The sequence below is a fragment of the Pocillopora verrucosa genome, chromosome 12 (genome assembly GCF_036669915.1).
Source record: "Pocillopora verrucosa isolate sample1 chromosome 12, ASM3666991v2, whole genome shotgun sequence".
Taxonomy (NCBI): domain Eukaryota; kingdom Metazoa; phylum Cnidaria; class Anthozoa; order Scleractinia; family Pocilloporidae; genus Pocillopora; species Pocillopora verrucosa.
This window is the reverse complement of record NC_089323.1, coordinates 16,576,478-16,596,768: the sequence shown is the minus strand read 5'-3', so window position 1 is coordinate 16,596,768 and position 20,291 is coordinate 16,576,478. Positions and strand designations below refer to the sequence as shown.

At 37.3% G+C, this 20,291-nt stretch overlaps 2 protein-coding genes across 4 annotated transcripts in view; both read left to right on the top strand.

Annotated features, from left to right (window-relative positions):
• The window catches only part of LOC131784665 (uncharacterized), an 86,040-nt gene that overhangs the window by 44,086 nt on the left and 21,663 nt on the right, over nt 1–20,291 (top strand). Inside the window, 1 exon segment of the mRNA XM_066159479.1 lies at nt 19,494–19,807. Coding sequence (XP_066015576.1) covers nt 19,494–19,807 — 314 coding nt within the window.
• On the top strand, nt 524–11,228 carry LOC131784669 (uncharacterized). Of its 3 annotated transcripts, XM_066159535.1 has the most exons (8): nt 572–659; nt 3,547–3,937; nt 7,690–7,946; nt 8,356–8,482; nt 8,907–9,050; nt 9,689–9,781; nt 9,921–10,013; nt 10,222–11,221. In XM_066159535.1, the coding sequence occupies exons 2-8, from the start codon at nt 3,862–3,864 to the stop codon at nt 10,569–10,571; spliced, it is 1,140 nt and encodes a 379-aa protein (XP_066015632.1). In that variant the 5' UTR covers nt 572–659; nt 3,547–3,861; the 3' UTR covers nt 10,572–11,221. The 3 variants fall into 3 exon arrangements, with proteins under 3 accessions (XP_058957462.2, XP_058957464.2, XP_066015632.1); XM_059101479.2 differs by lacking the exon at nt 3,547–3,937 and having other exon boundaries at nt 524–659; nt 10,222–11,220; XM_059101481.2 differs by lacking the exons at nt 3,547–3,937; nt 9,689–9,781 and having other exon boundaries at nt 524–659; nt 10,222–11,228.

The following is a 20,291-nucleotide window of genomic DNA, read 5'->3' as shown; positions in this document are numbered from 1 at the left end:
ATTTATTTTAACTTTCTGCGGTAAGTTTCGGCTTTTCGCTTTCTTTGTGATTCACTGACCTGTGATATGACATTTAAGTACAGAAGACGTCAGAAATGATAATTATCAATGTTAGACGCAATAAATAGTATCAGTGATAAACACAAAGCCGACAAGAATCATTTCGTTCTCTATGAAATATCTACCTTAATATTATTATTTGTCACTCTTAAATTTCCAAGTTTGTAAAGTTTTCTCGTGAAATAATTTTCCACCATTTTCCAGTCCAAGTTTCCGCTTCAGCTCCTTGACATTTTCTAACAGTCCAAACTTTGGTTCCATAACGTTTCCGCACTAGAGTGTGTGGGAATGTTTAGGTGTTATCATTTTTCGCTGCAGGTTTTTCGTTAGTATTTTAAAACTTGTATGAACTGCCTTTGAATTTTTTCTCTAATGATGCAAACAAACGGCCACTTGTAAAAATGATTACAATTCATAAATTTAAGACTTCCTGTCTCAAAGAAGGGGTTTTACCTGAGGGGTGGTTTTGAAGTTAATTGAGCTCAAGGTTCTTTCTTGTTCAGATTAATGGGTAAAAGCCAGCATGAAACTTCTAGATTTCAGGCGACATATCCATCTGGCCTTCTTAGTTTTTCTTCTTCCCATAAGTGTGGCCTCAGGTGAGAACTAAAAAAATAACTTGAAATAGTTTAGAATTTGCGCTTGCGATTATCCAACGACCGGACTCTGCCTTATAACAGTTTCGCGTTCAAATTTCAACTGAGTTTCATGTCAAATCGAGTTAAGTTTCAGACGCTCAAATTCTCTTTGTGTCAAGGTGGAAGATGATCGTGTCGTGTCTGTTATGCAATAGATACCAATTAATTCAACGGTTTTAAAAAACCCCTACTGTTTGTCCAAACTTGTAGAAGTTCGTTATAGCTCCTAAATAAGTAAAAAACACTTGATGTGAATATATCATCTAAGTCAAATTTCAGTAATGTGAGTTCGATTTCGGCGCCTTTATGGAACGGTCAGGAGCAGTTTTAGCTTAATATCCATCTCTTAGAATACAAAACCGTTACCAACCGTTACTTTCCTTGGTAGGAATTTCAGAAACATCTTAATCTCTGATGTGAATCTTTTCCAACGTTGGTATTTACAACTAACTGCAGTGACACGTTGTGATAAAAATACAAAAAGAGAAAGGCGAAAAAGCTAAATTCGAATTAATTCGTGTACAGAAAAAGGATACGGCGTTATTAAAATTTATCTGATCTGCCGAAGGGGTTTTCGTCTTAAGACTACGAAAACTCTGGTTGTCATTGCCGTTGTGGTTTTTTTAAAGTCCGTATCATCGATATCAGACTTGACAAATGATATCAGCGATGAATATTAGAAAAACCATTAAATTTTCACTACTTAGATATGAAATATCAATCTTAAGGATGTCGCTTTTTACATGGATATTCATATAGTTGGAAACTTGTCTGGGGAATACTATTCTGGCCGTCTTCCGCTCCAAATTTACTCTTTAGGGAACAGTCATTATAAATCATCTGAAGGGATCGGGTGTTTTACGGAGGGAAACTGAGGAGAATGTGCCACCTTTCTATAATATCAAGAAATGGATAGACATTCTAGTCTTCTCGGATAAGGACGAATAAACCGTAGCTTCCGTCTCCTGCCGCATCTATTAATAATTTGGTTAGGCAGGGGACGTTAAAGAACCCACTCACGAGATTACTGTGATGTGGTCTGGCTTGTAAAGTATAGTGTCAACTAGATAGCAGATTCACATCAGCAATAGCTGCCATTTATTCAACCTGCTTTACCAAATAAAGGATGTATGTATGTTTTTAGGGGGAATGTTGTTACTAACAGAATATAAAGGGAAGAACTATAGATAATTGATTGCTAATGAACTTCCAGAGCCTTGTGTGCGGATCAGGTAAATCTCATCTGAAATCCTCCAGTTTTTCACAAGCCCTCAGTCGATTCGTATCGCTGAAAACTATCTTAAATACATCAGATCTTGCGCAAAGCATTTGTTTGCAAAACAGACTACCTGCCATACAAATATCATATCGTAATCTTTCTAGTTCATGTTGTTCAAAGCTGGGTTAAAATAACTCCGGGTTATTGTGAAATCTAATATCAGTTCTGAAAGCTTTAAAAGAAACTTAGGTTTCATTAGGTTTGTTAATAGATGTTTAGTTAATTTTTGTTGCATGCTCTAAAGAGGTTAGAGAAAATTATCGGAAGATGGCTTTTGAATTAAGGAATAAAGAAACCCAGACTAAAAATCAACCTTGGGTAAGCGCTAATAGGTCTTCGATGAACTGCGCGCTGGTCTATCTGACGTTCTAAATTTATGTTGACAAAAAGAAAATCTTCTTTCAAAAAGAATTTTGTCAAACCTTATAAATTATATCCTCTTAGAATAGATTCTTATTATGATGAATATTTTCACTGCTTAGATCGTCTGCAGTGTTTTGCATGAAAAATTATTGGTACACATGCTTATTGCTTTTAATTTTAGCTGACATCTGTACAGCTTCAATCTGTTACTGTCGATCAAGTCTTAACTGTTTGAGTCCTATGGTAAAATAAAGCTAATTGACTGCGTACATTGATGACACCTTTAAAACAACACAGTTTATTAAAACAACAGCTAATTTTTCAAAGTAAAATATTTGCATTTTATGGCTTAATGGGGCAATGACTGTATCAAATAACCGACACATTGATTTATTCAATCCACACAAGTGGTGGAATGGCCGATTCATCCTTTCGGCAGGTCGAGTTCTTTTTGAAAATTGCAGGAAAAAAAACTAGTATAACTATAGGATGCGGTGAACATTCCTTCAATCAGGAGCATGTATTGATACAAGCACCTTCTTCCCCATTACATGGATGTTAAAATGTACCTACCCACCATTCCCTAGCAATGAGTAGCAAATACAATGATCCAAAAAATGGTCCAATATTCCACTCCAATTGTACTCTATGTCTTCCTGGAACATTCTTATTTTGTCCTGCGTGATTAAGTTCTAAAGGTGCTTCTCTTTTGGGTATCGCTAAGTGCGTGCTTATTGTTATTTTGCTATTGTGTTGCAATGTTCAGTTTCCGGCTCGTTACGTAAGGTATTTCATACCAGCATTTTCATAGACGTGAACGTGAGAAATTATCATTTGAGTTTAACTTCAACGAAGATATACCAATTTGTGCATAACTAAACTCGTTGTCGTATTTTACCGTCAACTCTACATGTCGACCGGTTTCAATTCACATCTTCGAGCTCGTAACACAAAGATGAACAGCCGTTGTAAAATGTTGACAAGCAGACGTTTCAAACGTCGAAGTATCAGCTTTCTGTATTCAAGATCATGGAAAAAGAGATTGTATAATTCATAGAAGGAGAGATTGTATCATTCTTCGGAGAAACAAATTTCAAAGATCTAACTAGGGTTGGTCGTCTCACATTGAATAGATGTGGTAATGGTTCAGTTAGTCTGATGTCTTAATAACACTTTGTCTATTTTTGTACGCTACTTTACTTGTAGAAATGATCAAATGATTTGGAGAGCAGTTTGGAACAGATGGGAACAAAAAATTACTGCGATCCCGCTGTGAGAGGACGCAAGTACAAAATGTAAATAATATCAAAGATATTTTAAAAAGGGCTAAATATAGACGACTAATTAGATGCTTTTGAATTTTTTCTTTAATGATGTAAACAAACTGTCACTTGTAAAAATCATTACAAATCATAAATTTAAGACTTCCTGTCTCAAAGAAGGGGTTTTACCTGAGGAGTGGTTTTGAAGTTATTTGTACTCAAGGTTCTTTCTTGTTCCGATGAATGGGTAAAAGCCAGCATGAAACTTCTAGATTTCAGGCGATATATCCATCTGGCCCTCTTCGTTTTTCTTCTTCCTATAAGTGTGGCCTCAGGTGAGAAATGAAAGAATAACTTGAAATAGTTAGCAATCTACGCGTGCTAACATCAAACGACCGGACTCTGCCTTATAACAGTTTCGCGTTCAAATTTCAACTGAGTTTCATGTCAAATCGAGTTAAGTTTCAGACGCTCAAATTCTCTTTGTGTCAAGGTGGAAGATGATCGTGTCGTGTCTGTTATGCGATAGATACCAATTAATTCAACGGTTTTCAAAAACCCCTACTGTTTGTCCAAACTTGTAGAAGTTCGTTATAGCTCCTAAATAAGTAAAAAACACTTGATGTGAATATATCATCTAAGTCAAATTTCAGTAATGTGAGTTCGATTTCGGCGCCTTTATGGAACGGTCAGGAGCAGTTTTAGCTTAATATCCATCTCTTAGAATACAAAACCGTTACCAACCGTTACTTTCCTTAGTAGGAATTTCATAAACATCTTAATCTCTGATGTGAATCTTTTCCAACGTTGGTATTTACAACTAACTGCCGTGACACGTTGTGATAAAAATACAAAAAGAGAAAGGCGAAAAAGCTAAATTCGAATTAATTCGTGTACAGAAAAAGGATACGGCGTTATTAAAATTTATCTAATCTGCCGAAGGGGTTTTCGTCTTAAGACTACGAAAACTCTGGTTGTTATTGCCGTTGTGGTTTTTTTAAAGTCCCTATCATCGATATCAGACTTGACAAATGATATCAGCGATGAATATTAGAAAAACCATTAAATTTTCACTACTTAGATATGAAATATCAATCTTAAGGATGTTGCTTTTTACATGGATATTCATATAGTTGGAAACTTGTCTGGGGAATACTATTCTGGCCGTCTTCCGCTCCAAATTTACTCTTTAGGGAACAGTCATTATAAATCATCTGAAGGGATCGGGTGTTTTACGGAGGGAAACTGAGGAGAATGTGCCACCTTTCTATAATATCAAGAAATGGATAGACATTCTAGTCTTCTCGGATAAGGACGAATAAACCGTAGCTTCCGTCTCCTGCCGCATCTATTAATAATTTGGTTAGGCAGGGGACGTTAAAGAACCCACTCACGAGATTACTGTGATGTGGTCTGGCTTGTAAAGTATAGTGTCAACTAGATAGCAGATCCACATCAGCAATAGCTGCCATTTATTCAACCTGCTTTACCAAATAAAGGATGTATGTATGTTTTTAGGGGGAATGTTGTTACTAACAGAATATAAAGGGAAGAACTATAGATAATTGATTGCTAATGAACTTCCAGAGCCTTGTGTGCGGATCAGGTAAATCTCATCTAAAATCCTCCAGTTTTTTCACAAGCCCTCAGTCGATTCGTATCGCTGAAAACTATCTTAAATACATCAGATCTTGCGCAAAGCCTTTGTTTGCAAAACAGACTACCTGCCAAGCAAATATCATATCGTAATCTTTCTAGTTCATGTTGTTCAAAGCTGGGTTAAAATAACTCAGGGTCATTTTGAAATCTGATATCAGTTCTGAAAGCTTTAAAAGAAACTTAGGTTTCATTAGGTTTGTTAATAGATGTTTAGTTAATTTTTGTTGCATGCTCTAAAGAGGTTAGAGAAAATTATCGGAAGATGGCTTTTGAATTAAGGAATAAAGAAACCCAGATTAAAAATCAACCTTGGGTAAGGGCTAATAGGTCTTCGATGAACTGCGCGCTGGTCTATCTGACGTTCTAAATTTATGTTGACAAAAAGAAAATCTTCTTTCAAAAAGAATTTTGTCAAACCTTATAAATTATATCCTCTTAGACTAGATTCTTATTATGATGAATATTTTCACTGCTTAGATCGTCTGCAGTGTTTTGCATGAATAATATTGGTACACATGCTTATTGCTTTTAATTTTAGCTGACATCTGTACAGTTTCAATCTGTTCCTGTCGATCAGGATTAAATTGTTTGAGTCCTATGGCAAAATAAAGCTAATTGACTGCGTACATTGATGACACCTTTAAAACAACACAGTTTATTAAAACAACAGCTAATTTTTCAAAGTAAAATATTTGCATTTTATGGCTTAATGGGGCAATGATTGTATCAAATAACCGACACATTGATTTATTCAATCCACACAAGTGGTGGAATGGCCGATTCATCCTTTCGGCAGGTCGAGTTCTTTTTGAAAATTGCAGGAAAAAAAACTAGTATAACTATAGGATGCGGTGAACATTCCTTCAATCAGGAGCATGTAATGATACAAGCACCTTCTTCCCCATTACATGGATGTTAAAATGTACCTACCCATCATTCCCTAACAATGAGTAGCAAATACAATGATCCAAAAAATGGTCCAATATTCCACTCCAATTGTACTCTATGTCTTCCTGGAACATTCTTATTTTGTCCTGCGTGATTAAGTTCTAAAGGTGCTTCTCTTTTGGGTATCGCTGAGTGCGTGCTTACTGTTATTTTGCTATTGTGTTGCAATGTTCAGTTTCCGGCTCGTTACGTAAGGTATTTCATACCAGCATTTTCATAGACGTGAACGTGAGAAATTATCATTTGAGTTTAACTTCAACGAAGATATACCAATTTGTGCATAACTAAACTCGTTGTCGTATTTTACCGTCAACTCTGCATGTCGACCGGTTTCAATTCACATCTTCGAGCTCGTAACACAAAGATGAACAGCCGTTGTAAAATGTTGACAAGCAGACGTTTCAAGGGTCGAAAGAACATCTTTCTGTATTCAAGATCATAGAAGGAGAGATTGTATCATTCTTCGGAGAAACAAATTTCAAAGATCTAACTAGGGTTGTTTGGTTGGTTTAATTCTCTTCGTTTCAAGGTGGGTGATGATCGTGTCGTGTCTGTTATACGATAGATACAAATTAATTAAACGGTTTTCAAAAACCCCTACTGCTTGTCCAAACTTGTAGAAAGGCGTTTTATCTCCTAAATCAGTGAAAAACACTTGATGTGAATATATCATCTAAGTCAAATGTCAATAATGAGTTCGATTTCGGCGCCTTTATGGAACGGTCAGGAGAAGAATAAGTTTAATATCCAACTCTTGGAATATAAAACCGTTAACAACCGTCACTTTCCTTGGTAGGAATTTCATAAACATCTTGATCTCTGATATGAATCTTTTCCAACGTTGGTATTTAAAACTAACTGCAGTGTTACGTTGTGATAAAAATACCAAAAGAGAAAGGTGAAAAAGCTAAATTCGAATTTATTCGTCTATGGAAAAGCATACAAATTTTGATTTCAATTTTTGGAATCGTCAGATACTCTCAAGAAGTATGAAAGAATATTAAGGGAAAATTCTGTGAAAATTGTTCGGCAGTGGGTATATAGCCAGAGGGTTGTTATATGCTAATAAGCTCCTATTTGACTTTTTCCTTTTTCGGTTTTCATTTTTTTATCTTTTCTATGACAGCGTAATTGTATTTACGTGTATACAAGTATGCAAACTTGAAGTACTTTTACGATGATTGACATTAAGATTTTGCATTTGACTCTTATGTCTCGCGATGTCAAAATTCCAGTATCTGGAATCCAAAGTTTGGAGTGAAGTATCTGGAATCCCGTTTACAAATTAAGAAATCAGGTTTTTTAGCGAATATAAATATGAAGAAATCATCTCTTGTCAGAGAAAGGTACTCTCGGTAGTTGAAAGTGTTGGTATCTAATGTTTTATTTCTACTTCTGTCTGATTTTCATTGACTGGAATACCTCGCTTTCAGTACGTACAATTTTTCAAAAATTGTTTTTATTCTGTCTTTCTCTGAAGCTAACTGTAGGAGTCTTAAAAACGACAGTGGATTAATTCCAAGCGGCACAAATGACCCAGTGACCGGCAACACATCGAGTTCATCACGGTGTGAAGGAAAAGAAAACACTAACTTATATCTACAGATTGATCTACAGACACGTCATTTCATCTGCCATTTTTTTTTGTCCACTTATGGGGGTTCGAACGAGGGTGGGACGAACTATACAATGGAACTATCCGTCGATGGGACAAATTGGACAACCAACAAAAATGAGGTGACAACTCTATGTTAACTATATACATTCGATAGCCTGACTCTCCATCGTGAGGCAAACGTTTAAACGTTTCATTTATTGATAACTCTATGTACATTGGTTTAGTTTCCTTGAAACGCTTATAATTAAATTGAAAAATTGCCATTGTTCTTTTATTATCAAATTAATAACTTTAAGATTTTTTTTAAAATTGAGATCTGTACACACCGATGCTCGGTTTTTTGTGCATGCCTTAGCCTAAGTCACAGCCATCTGTGAGCTAATAAAATGCTTAAGGAAAGCAAGGTGTCCAAGTTATAAGGAGTAAGGGGGGGTTCATTTAAGTAAATTTATTCATTTTTGGGTCTCATCATTGTACTATTCAGTGAATGAGATGTGTTCTATAAATTGGGGCTTTTGATTTTGAAAGAAATTCAGGAACTCAGGCTCGGTGCTTAAAGTCCACGACAACGCAAGGTATCTGCGATTCTGGCTCAAAGCAGGTCAAGGCAAAGTGTGTATGACCACAGAGATTTTTGGAATGGAGCCAGGAGAAGGTGACTAGTTTACTTTAAAAGAAACTCCAAATTAAAAACAACATCGATTGAACGTGAATGATTAGTTGGAAATGATTGAATCATTTACCTAGAGGGAAGGTCTTCCTCTGTAGCATATTCTCGCATCAAATTCATACTTTGGCAAATTGAGCCGCGTACCGCATTGACTTAGGCTATGCCCAGATACACTTATCGTGGTCTCTGCTCTAAAATGAATAATTCACATACTAAAAGTAAAAAGATTATAAAAAAGAATTGCTTCTGTGAAAGTGGGAAAAAATGTCACATTAATAGGACCTGGTATGAGATCTAATACAACACATATAACAAATTTTAACGTAGGGTTATTTGATTCATTACCTTTTTTTTCAGCAAAAGTGGTCGACCTATTTGACAATGAAATTGATATTGATCAATTCCACAGGGACTACCGTCTCATATACAACTGGTAGAACATCCACCACAGCAGAAACCACTATACCAACTGCTTCTACTACTGCTAAAATAGCATCCGCCGCTACCACAGAATCTATCACAGCGGAAACCACTAAATCAACAAAGAACTCTGGTAGGATTAGAGCACCAATGTCCATAAAACATTTGCTTTAAAACTCTACCTGTCTGGAATCTCTTAAGCAGAAAGGAGAACGCTGCAGCTCTCCCAGCTATATATATATTCCATGCCTAGAAATTTATTGACACGGGAGAGAAAAACTAGCAGAGATACTCTAAGGATGGGGGAATTTAGTTTTATCAACTGAGTTGATAACGTAAATTGGCCACCGTAAAGGGTTTCAAAGCTGACGTTTCGAGTGTTAGCCATTTGTCAGAACGAAACAGAGCTATCGCTCGAAACGTTTGCTTAAAACTCTTTAGGGTGGCCAATTTGCGTTATCAGCTGAGTTGATAATACTTAATTACCCCGTTATACTCTTCCATCGATGCAGCACCACAGTTTCTTTAGAAACTTAACCCCTTTACCCTGGGGATATCCTAGTAGCAGGTAGGGAAGACGATAACTAGAGTAACCTTCCCATTGGCTTGGGTTATGTCAGGTATTCTAGGGAACAGAAAAAACTTGGTGCTACACTTTCAAGTCGACATGGGTGACCCTGGGGTTATTCCATTAATTGCCATTTTTTAGTATACTTCGGCGAAATTGATCGATTTAGTCGAAAATCAAATTGATATTGGTCAATTTTACAGTGACTACCGTCTCCTATACCACTACTAGAACATCCACCGCTGCAGAAACCACCACGCCCGCTGATGTTGACATTATGACAACCGAGGACTATGGTAGGATTAGAGCACAAGTTGTTATGATATTTATATGTTTTAACCCTGGGGTTATTTCATTAATTGCCATTTTTTAGTATACTTTGACGAAATTGATCGATTTAATAGAAAATCAAATTGATATTGGTCAATTTTACAGTGACTACCATCTCCTATACCACTACCGGAACATCCACCACTGCAGAAACCACCACGCCCGCTGATGTTGACATCATGACAACCGAGGACTATGGTAAGATTAGAGCACAAGTTGTTATGATATCTATATGTTTTAAAACTCTATCTATTCAGAGGTACTATAGGAAATCTGAAAATAGCAATACTGGAGAACTTGAATCTCTTTAACAGAAAGGAGATCGCAGATCACGGCAGCTACACAGCTATAATTATATAGAACGAGATCTGCGGAGGCAGTAAAAGTGATTCCATTCATTTGATAGGAAAACAACAACTCTATCGCTATGCTGCCTATGCTCTCGCCGGAATTGTTTTGGTCTTCCTCATCATAATTGGCGCACTAATAAGGCGGTTAAGACAAGCTGTGAGGACCGGTAGAAACATTGTTACAGACCATGATATCCCTGTCTCACCTGCTGAACGGCAAGAGTCAGAGTCTGGTCACTATATGGAACTCAGGCCTCCTCAAATGCAGTCACCTGAACCTTCGTATGAGTCATTGCAAAGCAGATACTCGACTCATTATTACAGCAATGTAGGATTTGTGGGGGAAAAATCAGGGAATGATGATATTAGAGTTTATGAAAATGTTGAGTCAGGTGGTATCGTCTGAAATTAAAGTTTAGATATCACATCAAATTTTCCAACACAAATTTAAGTGATCCTACAATCTTATTGGTTCGTGGTGTGGGTGAACTTCTCTAATTTGTCCCAATAACTAGGAAACAAACGTTATCTTGATATAGTTGAGTGCAATATCTTTATTCGAAAGAAAAATAAAGGAATTTGATGATGAAGTCAATTTAAGGATGCTCTGTTGTCTAGTTTAGTCTTTCACCCAGGCATTGTTAACCATTGGTTCATAGACACAGTTGTTTGTTCGAAAACATATCTATAAGGCAATTTGCTGCAAGCCCTAAGTCGGTTCGTATGGCGGAAACTATGCCTGAAGTCTTGAGTACATTACGTCGTGGGCAAAAGGTTTTTTCACCAAACGGACCTCTTGCCCAGCAAACAACATATCTTAACTGATGTTTGTGGTCAGTCTATTCAGTTATACACTCGATTGCAAAAACGTTGACACCTAATAAGCTTGATTCACGAACGACAAGACCCATCACCTTTATGGGAAATGTTCGCACAGATACACAATCAGTGATTTACTTCTCTCATTATTCATGGAAAATCTTTTCTCATGATAAAACGTTTTCTTCCGGGAAAGTTTGGATAGCTCTTTGCTGAGTCTCATCGTTCATTATAAGCGCTTGTTGCGTGTCAACGTTTTTGCAATCGAGTGTATCACGATGTTGACAGGGAGGATGTTTTCTTCCATTGAGAATTTTGTCCAGCCTCCATAAAGTATGTCGTCATAGTCCAGATCCTTATTTGTGATATGAACACTTTCTTTGCTTAGATCTTTTGAAATGTTCTGCATGAATATACTTGTTACACAAGTTTATACTTCTCGACTAACTTTACTTGATATTTGCTAGGCTCCAATTTTGTTACAGTCGGTAAGTGTTTTACTGTGTAAGCTCTGTAGTAAAAAAGAAGGTTCATTCGTAAATCTACATATGGAGGCTTCCACGCGTGCAGGACCCGCCCTGCACCAGATTAATTCAAAAAGGTGTAAAATATGAGAAATCGCGCAGCATGCAAGCATAAAAGTTTTTTCTTAAACCTATCAATTCGCTCTAGAGCGAATGTATTCCTCTTAATTTTAGCTCATAAAGGTTCGTAAACAACCCGCGCCAGGAGATTTTTTCGCCTCCCGAAACTGCAAACCAATGGGACAAAGGGCCTTAATGGCGTCAATGACGATGTATCAATATTCTCGGGAAAAGTAACCCATGGCAGACACCTTTTTTTTTTTTATTCGCTCAGTGGAGCGAGGAGGACGACACAATAACGAGCAAAGTTGCCAAAGGCAAAGGAAAATGTGCTGAAAAGCAAGACAACGAATCGACGGTCAGCTTTCAAAATTACGATTCAAGGCGATTGTAAATCGGTTTTTGTATCAAGGCTGGTACTTGCATAAATAACAGTAAACCTCTTTTTTAACTTAATGTATGACAAATATTGTTTTACGCGACTTATTTGTCCGCCAGTACCAGTCGCTTTCACCAAAGACGTTTTTCTTATCCAGACAGAATGGTACTCCTTCTTTCTTCTCAGGGTCTGGTTTTTTTTTTCTTTTACCAAGGACTTTCAGCTCTTACTTGGTGGAGAAGACACATTATACGTCACAATAGAACTTAATCACCACCGGAAATGAGAAAACAATGAAATAATAGTGTGACGTATACTGTGTCTTCTACACCAAGTCAGAGCTGGACTTTTCTTCTGCTTTCGATTTTCCCATAAGCAAAGAGCTTCCACGTGAAAATTTTGTCAAGCGCGCGATGTAAACAAAATATGCAAATAACATGAAAAACGAACCCCAATATGAGCCGTTGTCGTGAAAATTCTCCCAGGGATTCTTATGACACCTTCCTGATTTATTAATTTTTATTTGAAATTAGGTTTTTCTAATAACTCTGGTGCTTTTGGAGGTTTTAAGACTTTTTTCTTGGAAACGTTAGGTAAAATGTCTGAAGTCAGTTTGGTCAAATAAAAGAAAAAACGTTTTTTTCGGCCTCTGAAGGTGGGAAGTATAAGTGGAGCTGAAAATTCAAAAGCTGGAACATCCTGGGACATGTCTCAATTCCAAAACTTCCCGCGCATTTCGCTGGAAACGAGCATTTTCTACTTGCATTTCCAAGGCTATGCTTTGAACAATCAGACTGGACACGGCCGCGGAATACTTGGGTATGAGGTCAATTTTCTCTCTACCGCGAGTGGTTCGATCGATTAATATACAATACTTACCCCATCCCCACAGAGACAATGATCTTAAATCGTAAAGTATGACTAAGAAAAATGCCGATCGGGAGGATTTTCGGGGCGCAAACCACCTCCGCATGGACAACGGTCGAAATCGAAGTGTGCAGCCTTGACTTAGTCTTTTGACAGGAATAACAACAATGGTAAACCAAGCTTAAAACGGCAGAAATCGTCAGAAACTACAACGGACACACAGAATGTGAGTAAGTTTTATTGATTTTATGTGTAAAATGTTCATATTTTGAAATACTTGTCGTGGTAAATCGACCATATCTGAGGGGGGCATTGCGATTTTCGGTTTTGCGGTTTTGGCGTTCATTGCGGTATGCGGATATTCTGTTTTTTAGCATTTGGTTTTCGCGAAGAACACTAACGGGTTTTCGGATTAAATATCCGACGCGGTTTGCAGTTTATCCTATTTGATCTATTTGACCGGTTTCTCTTCGATCTAAGCGCAATTGCGCGCCTCCACTTATCTCGAATAGCCGCTAAACGCAAATGTTATACAGAGGAATGCGTGTCAAATCAATTGAAATATCGCAGGGACCCCTAGGTAGCCTACGTGTGGCCGTACCCTCCCCCTGGCAGTGACGAAGCGTGAATATAATCGTAAAAATCTGTCAAAGTCTGCCGATTTCTGCCCCTTTTACCGCCACATTGAAAACAACACTATTACAATGCAACGCAATTTAAGTGCTACACTGCCTGAACCAACTTTGCTTTAGAGTAAAAGTTAGCGTGATTTTTCAAAGCATCGTTGAATCAGATATCTCACGCCGACTCACGAATCAGCAGAGAGCGCATTAAGTTGTCCGTTTTCACGAACGTCACATATCTGACCCGGAAATCATAAGTAGTGGGGCCAATATTCCGAAGTTCCATGTTGTTCAGATGAACTAACAACGGCAACATGTCGGAGCTACATTTGAAGATACACATTCGGGTAGCTTTATTTGTTTTTCTTCTTCCTCTGGCTCTAGGTAAGCACGAGAAATACATCAGTGAAATGTTTAGGTTTATTACGATCAAAGTACCGGATGTTACGTGTTAATCGGCCGTGAAGGCAAACTTCTCACATTGCGTAACATGCAAAGTCAAGCCGAAATTGAACTGCTATATTGAATTATTTTCAATTCATTAACAAGTAGAGAATTTCGGCTTTGTAATCTTAATTATTCACATGGTTTCATTCAGGAAACACTTGTTGCATCACGATTCGAAACTTCGTAAATATGTGCTAACGCTTATAATTCTATCCTCGCTGTTTCGTCTCAACCAAGGTTTAATATACAGTAACACTTCACAGTTTCGACTGGAAGGGTTTTGGTCGTTTGAATTACGTTCTCTCCCTTTTTTTTTTTTTTTTTCACTACTATCTCTGGTACGGTACATCTAGACTGATAGATAGACTTTCACAATCATTGCGGCCAAAAAACCGAAGGCTAAAAATCTGAAGTCTACGGAGAAAATAAAAAAGTTATAATGAGTAAGAATTTTTTTGGTTAAAAACGGTTCAGTGGTTTAAGCTTTGTGGAATCACAAGGAAAACTTTGTGTTTGATTTTTATCTATCAGCGTAATTAAAGGCGAGAAAGTTTCAATTTCTACTGTAAACACTGCAAAGTTGTAATATTTTTCAAGGCTGGTATTACTATGTAAATCTGACACTTGATTGCCCTTCTTTGAGGCTATAAAAAGCGAAAGGTAACTACATGTGACCGCAATGTTGGACGTAGTAAAACTGAAAAAGAATTCTGTTAGCGGAGACAACACGAAAATTACATAGTCAGAGCAAGCCTAATAAAATGAGAAAGAATTGTGATAAGTAAACAATTAAAAATAATCGACAGTAAATTGAATTAATTTTATCTATTGTCGTGACTTTAGACTTCTTTGTTTACGTCATTCATATTCAGTGACACGCGACTAAACGCAAGCTTTGCCACAGAACCGTGGTGAACGGATAAAGTTTCAGCCTTGAAGCTTAAATTTCTTACTAAATCAAAAATAAACTCTGAAATTGTTTCAAATTTATAGAATTCAATCGTGTATTCTTCCAAGTTCTCATACAGTAGTACTTTTAGTTATGTTTGAGCAACCTTGGCGTTATATCAGTGAATGTTGTTTACGCGTCAAGATATTGTTCGTCAAATCCCTAGCTTACTCGAAATAAAATTGCCATTTTGCGTTTATTTATATCTGAATTCGTTTCTCCTGACACTATATCAGGAAAATAGAGTATTTCTAGAAGCAACTTCGCTTAATTCTCAAAAACATACATCATCTTACAGGAAAAATTTGTGGTCGGTTATTGTTTAACTCTTTGGAGAAAAGAAGATATTGTGCTATATCGTTTGTTTATCTAAACTGCGCTTGGTAACAGTGATAAAAATAAATCAACTTTGTGTAAGCATATTTGTTTTCAGTGAACGAAATTGAAAAGAAGAACCGTGACCTCCAATTAAGTTAACATCAAATAACAGTCTTTTTTTTCAGTTTTAGGTCGAGTGTGCGGAAAAATGTATATTTTAAGCTATAGTTACTTATGAGTTCATGCTTTTGCGGTTTTTGATCTGACCACTAATGTCCGTGAGTTATGTTGGTGTTTCAGCGGAGATGTAATACAGCCTAAGGGTAAGTTCCTTTGGGATGATCCGGATTAGGATTTGTGATATCCAAGATCACACCGATCGCGTTGCATTGAACGAACGGAGCTTCAGTTCATCAGATCAGTTACCATGACTGCAGGCGCGAAATTGTAGGGCGCGTCAGCGGAATCGCGCGCTAAATTTAAAAACGAAAACAAGATGGCCGTCGCGGATAGAGCAGCTGTTGTTTCGTGAATAGAGGAACTTTCTGATGATTCAATACTACAAGAAGCGAGAAGTTGTGTAGATGAAGAATTTCTATTGTTTCTTTTGATAAGGGAGAGGCAGAGCCATGTTCGCATTGAGAATTATTTCGAACGTATCGAACCACTCTTCATTGTTTCAGATTTTTTAAGTCATTTTCGGATGTCAAGAACTACAGTTAGCTGTTTGGAACACCTGTTAGCTACTTGCCTAGGTCTGCCTCATGGGCAAAGGAATGGGGGCAGACCTGCCATTGACTTACAGAAGCAAGTATTGATTACGATATGGGTACTTAGGAACCCTGAATGCCTGCGATCTGTGGCCGATCGACTTAACATTACAAAATCGATTCTATTTCGTGTTTATCGCAGAATTTGTGGAGCAATCACCAACAATCTTTCCGGTCAATATATGAAGTACCTACTTGTTTTAAATGGAGCACCGTTGGGCAAAATGATTAATTTCGGATACTTCGCCCAAAGGAACGCTTTGGATCAACGATCCAATGATCACGCAGATCAGGCTTCAGTCACTGAGAGATCTCTGCCTTGGAATTTTGAGCTTTCATCGAGACTCGCTTCTCTTTCGTTCTTATTCTACCAGGATATCAGATTGCAAGAAAAATAGTGCTTCGGACTGAGTAGAGTGTCCCGTGCCGCTGTGCCAAAAGTAGCTGAGTAGCTCGGAAAAAAGGGAACCCAATATCTTTTTTCATACAAAAAATCTTAAGGTCTGCTGTGAAACGCGATGAATCTTGTCTCTACTGCCTTTAAACGAACATCTTAGAGTATACAGAATAAGAGAGATGGTAAGTTCTGAGCTCGGTATGGTCCAGAGCATCGGAGCGCGGAATCCGAAGGTCTGAGGTTCGAATTTTTTCTTTGTCTCACGCTCGTGACAAGACGAAAAACATCTTTCTCTATCCTAGAGTAGAACCCGCTAACTCGAAACCGGTTAACTCGAAACCTAACTCGAACAAGTTGCTGTTTCCTTTGGATTTTGCCTCATTTTTCGAGACATTTATTATTAGCTACCTCGAAGTCGGTCAACTCGAACTAATTTTACTTTTTAAAGCTTAAGTTTACCTTGATAACTCGAGCTTTAACTAGAGACGTTGGTCGAAACGCCAAATTGTTAGAACACAGCTGATCGACACTTCCTCATCTTTAATCGCGATTGATGCGAACGTGATAACATTTTATGAAAAGTAATGTATTAAGCTAAACTTTCCAAACTAAACGTTGTTTAGAAAAAGTTCTTACAAAATAAGCGAAATGCGCGAAAATGACTGTTGGTTGTGCAAGGATAATATAAACACAATTCCTTATTAATTTTTATTAGGATAATTGAAATTAAACATCAGCCGCCGATGTTGTGTCGTCTAGACTCAGTCAAGTTACTCCTTTCATTGCTATTGCTCAACTGAATTTTATTAAAGAATCAACAAGCTATATTCACAATACAATACTAGGAATCAGTAATATTACTTTTACATAGGAATGTACTTTTACAATCATGTACCGATCGTGTCTTACAGGATATAGCGTGACTATAGTAACGCTTAGGTAACGCAATACACTACACCCGATAACTAAAACTCCCTGCTAACTCGAACAATTTTCCGTTTTCTGTGGGAGTCCAAGTTTGCGGTGTTTAACTCTATTTCGTCTTATTTTTGTTATAAAATAAAACAACGAATGTATCTGTGCTTCTGGTAGCCTTCAGATCCGTTTCCAATTTAGTGATGAGAGGCATGATTACAGTCCAAGGAGCTAAGCACAAAATGATGAAAATTCAAACTTGAATTTCTGTTGATGATTACATTTTTTTTAGAAATTAAAATAAGTACTTCCACTTGGGATTGCTCTCTGCACAAACTCTGCACTGCATTAGGTAAGCACAGCGGTCGAAGGCGGGGCATGCGCAGGAAGGTCAATTTTGCCTAGCAGCGCTCAAAATTTCCCGCGCAAATTTTGCGAACTTAGACTTTTCCGTTCACAAAGTGTTGTTAATGACAAATATTCTGTTAAATTGGCATTTTTCTAGCTACACAAATTACCAGTGCATTTTATCGCTTTTGTCGTTTATTAACTGTGGGTAGCGCGACAGCACGTTCCTTTGCGGGTCAACCTTCTCTGTTTGCGGGTACAATGTAGTCATCTGATCGCTGTTTACCGCGGTCTGGAGATATAGTTTTGCTGCAAAGTTTCCGCGGGCACAAGGCAACATATTTTTAACATGGCTGCGTCAATATGGCGATTGACTTATGGTGAGAGCATCTCCTGTCGATGTGGAGAGCTTTTCTTTGTGTTTTTGTGACCTCTGCGTCGTTATCAGTCTTTAGAAATAACTGTCGATGCCCAGGGACAATACTTTCCTCAAGGCTGTCCAGAGATGTACGTTCCTTAGGTGCTGTGGTAGGCAGCAGATAAGCACAAATGTAAGTTGTTGCCTCTAAAATGTCTGGAGATGGAACTTCCTTTTCATCTCGAAAGCGGCGATTTGAGGCAGAGGTACGACGCGCAGTTTTACTGTTTACTTCAATTCAAGTAACTCTAAAGTTAAACTTGATATTCAACTCTGATACCACATTATTACCAATTTTTAACTACATAGCGAAGTGGTAATGATTTCTTTTAGTTATGCTCTGCAAATCACATGTGTATCAGGTACATGTATGTTGTGTTAGTTTTGTTAAGCATTGGGCTGCACTTTCTATGGGTTTACAGGCCTGATAACCCTATTGGGATGTTGGAAGGACACCTGGAAAGTTTTTCGAATCATTCACCTCTGGTTCATGGGATTCCAGAAAACTACTTGAAAAGTTTTTAAATCCAGAGCTGGAAGAAAGTGACTTACAAACCTTTTGAGTGTTCTCCCAACATCCTTAGTGGGTTGTTACACTGGCGAACGCTGGTGGTCTTTTACTTTTATGAAATGACAACAGGTTTAGTGGTGAAATAAACAGTACATTTTTGACCAATCATGGTGCTTGTACATGTAGTATCACAGTTATCATCTAAAGTGTTGTATTATTATGGTACATGTATACAGAAAGCTAAAGGGAAGTGCTAGTTGCAAGTTATATTAATATGAAATATCTTAATTCCTTAATTTACTCATAGGATGCTGGGTAAATGTCCATCTTCAGTACATTTAGACATGACACGATGAAGTTGAGGCTTGTGTGTATGGGGAAATTTGTTGTAAACTACAATCAAACCCTGTTGTTTTGAGCTGTTACTTTAAACTTTGCACAGTAGTATCAGTATGCAATTTCTCCATACTGTTCTCTATACATTTCTTTAGGTACTTACAAGAAGAGTTTATCCCAGAGTCAAGACCTTAGCTTCTTGAGTTTGCAACAATTTTCTTTCTTTCAAACCTTAATGTTTGATTCAGGGATGATACCATTTTTTGGATAAATTAGATGATTATTTATATTTAGGGGTTAAAGGGTTGAGCAAGTTTCATCACTCAAACAGAAAAATATTTCTAATGAAAACATACAAAATTAAAAGAAAGGTAGAGGTAATCAAGTCAAACTACCAAACAAAGCTTAATTGTTTGATTTTTGTTCTTTTATTTTTTTGCAGGAAGTTTACCAGTAAGACTAAACTTGATGCACTTTGTGTATTAGAACCCTTTACTAAGCCCAGTTTTCCATGCCAGCATTCAGATTTATCCAAAGAGGGTATACGAGAACAATTACAATCAACCTTTCTTGTATGCAAGGGAGAAGATGGACATTTGTTAAGGGGATCTATGGGTGCCTCTCTAATACATTTTCTTTCTACTCAGCTGACTGTGTTGATCTGGATCTGGGAATGGAAAATGAGAAAATTTCAGATGGTAACATAACCGTTTCTTCAGTTAAAAATGCCAGCACACCAGCCAAGAATGGTCGACTGAACTACACATCAGGACCATCATGGTGTGCAAGACCAAGTGACACTAACCCGTATCTACAGATTGATCTACAGGCACTATATATCATCTGTGCTGTGTCCACTCAAGGGAATTCTCAAGCAGATCAATGGGTGAAAAACTATACACTTCAATTCTCCAATGATGGAACAACTTGGATGGTCTACAGAGAAGGTGGACAAATTAAGGTAACATGTTAAAGACCATGTCACTTGGCTTTTATTGATATTTGCAGTTGTCTACAAAATAATTAAATTTGACTGCCTCTTTGTTTGACACTTCCTACAGAGTGAAGATGCATTCTTAATGAGGTCTGATTGGGAACATTAATCTGTGAAGAACTTTGATTTTTCACAAAACAATTAATGGAGAAAATTGTTAGAGCTGTTTTTCTTGTCACTCTGTAGAGGAAAAATACAGGGAAAAGCTTTTGTTTGTACAGCATCCCTAAGATCATGGAGAATGAGGATAGATGTCAAAACTGAATGCCATTAGACTTGCAAAAACCTAGTTTAAACAAGGTTTAATTGTGTAAAGGAGGGATGAGGAGCACAAAGATGAGGAAATAAAACCAATATACTTGATGCTTACAACTATTGGAAGTTTGTTATTATATTTATTTAAATATATTTCTGGAAATAGATGTATATCTTTAAATTTTTAGCTGATGGT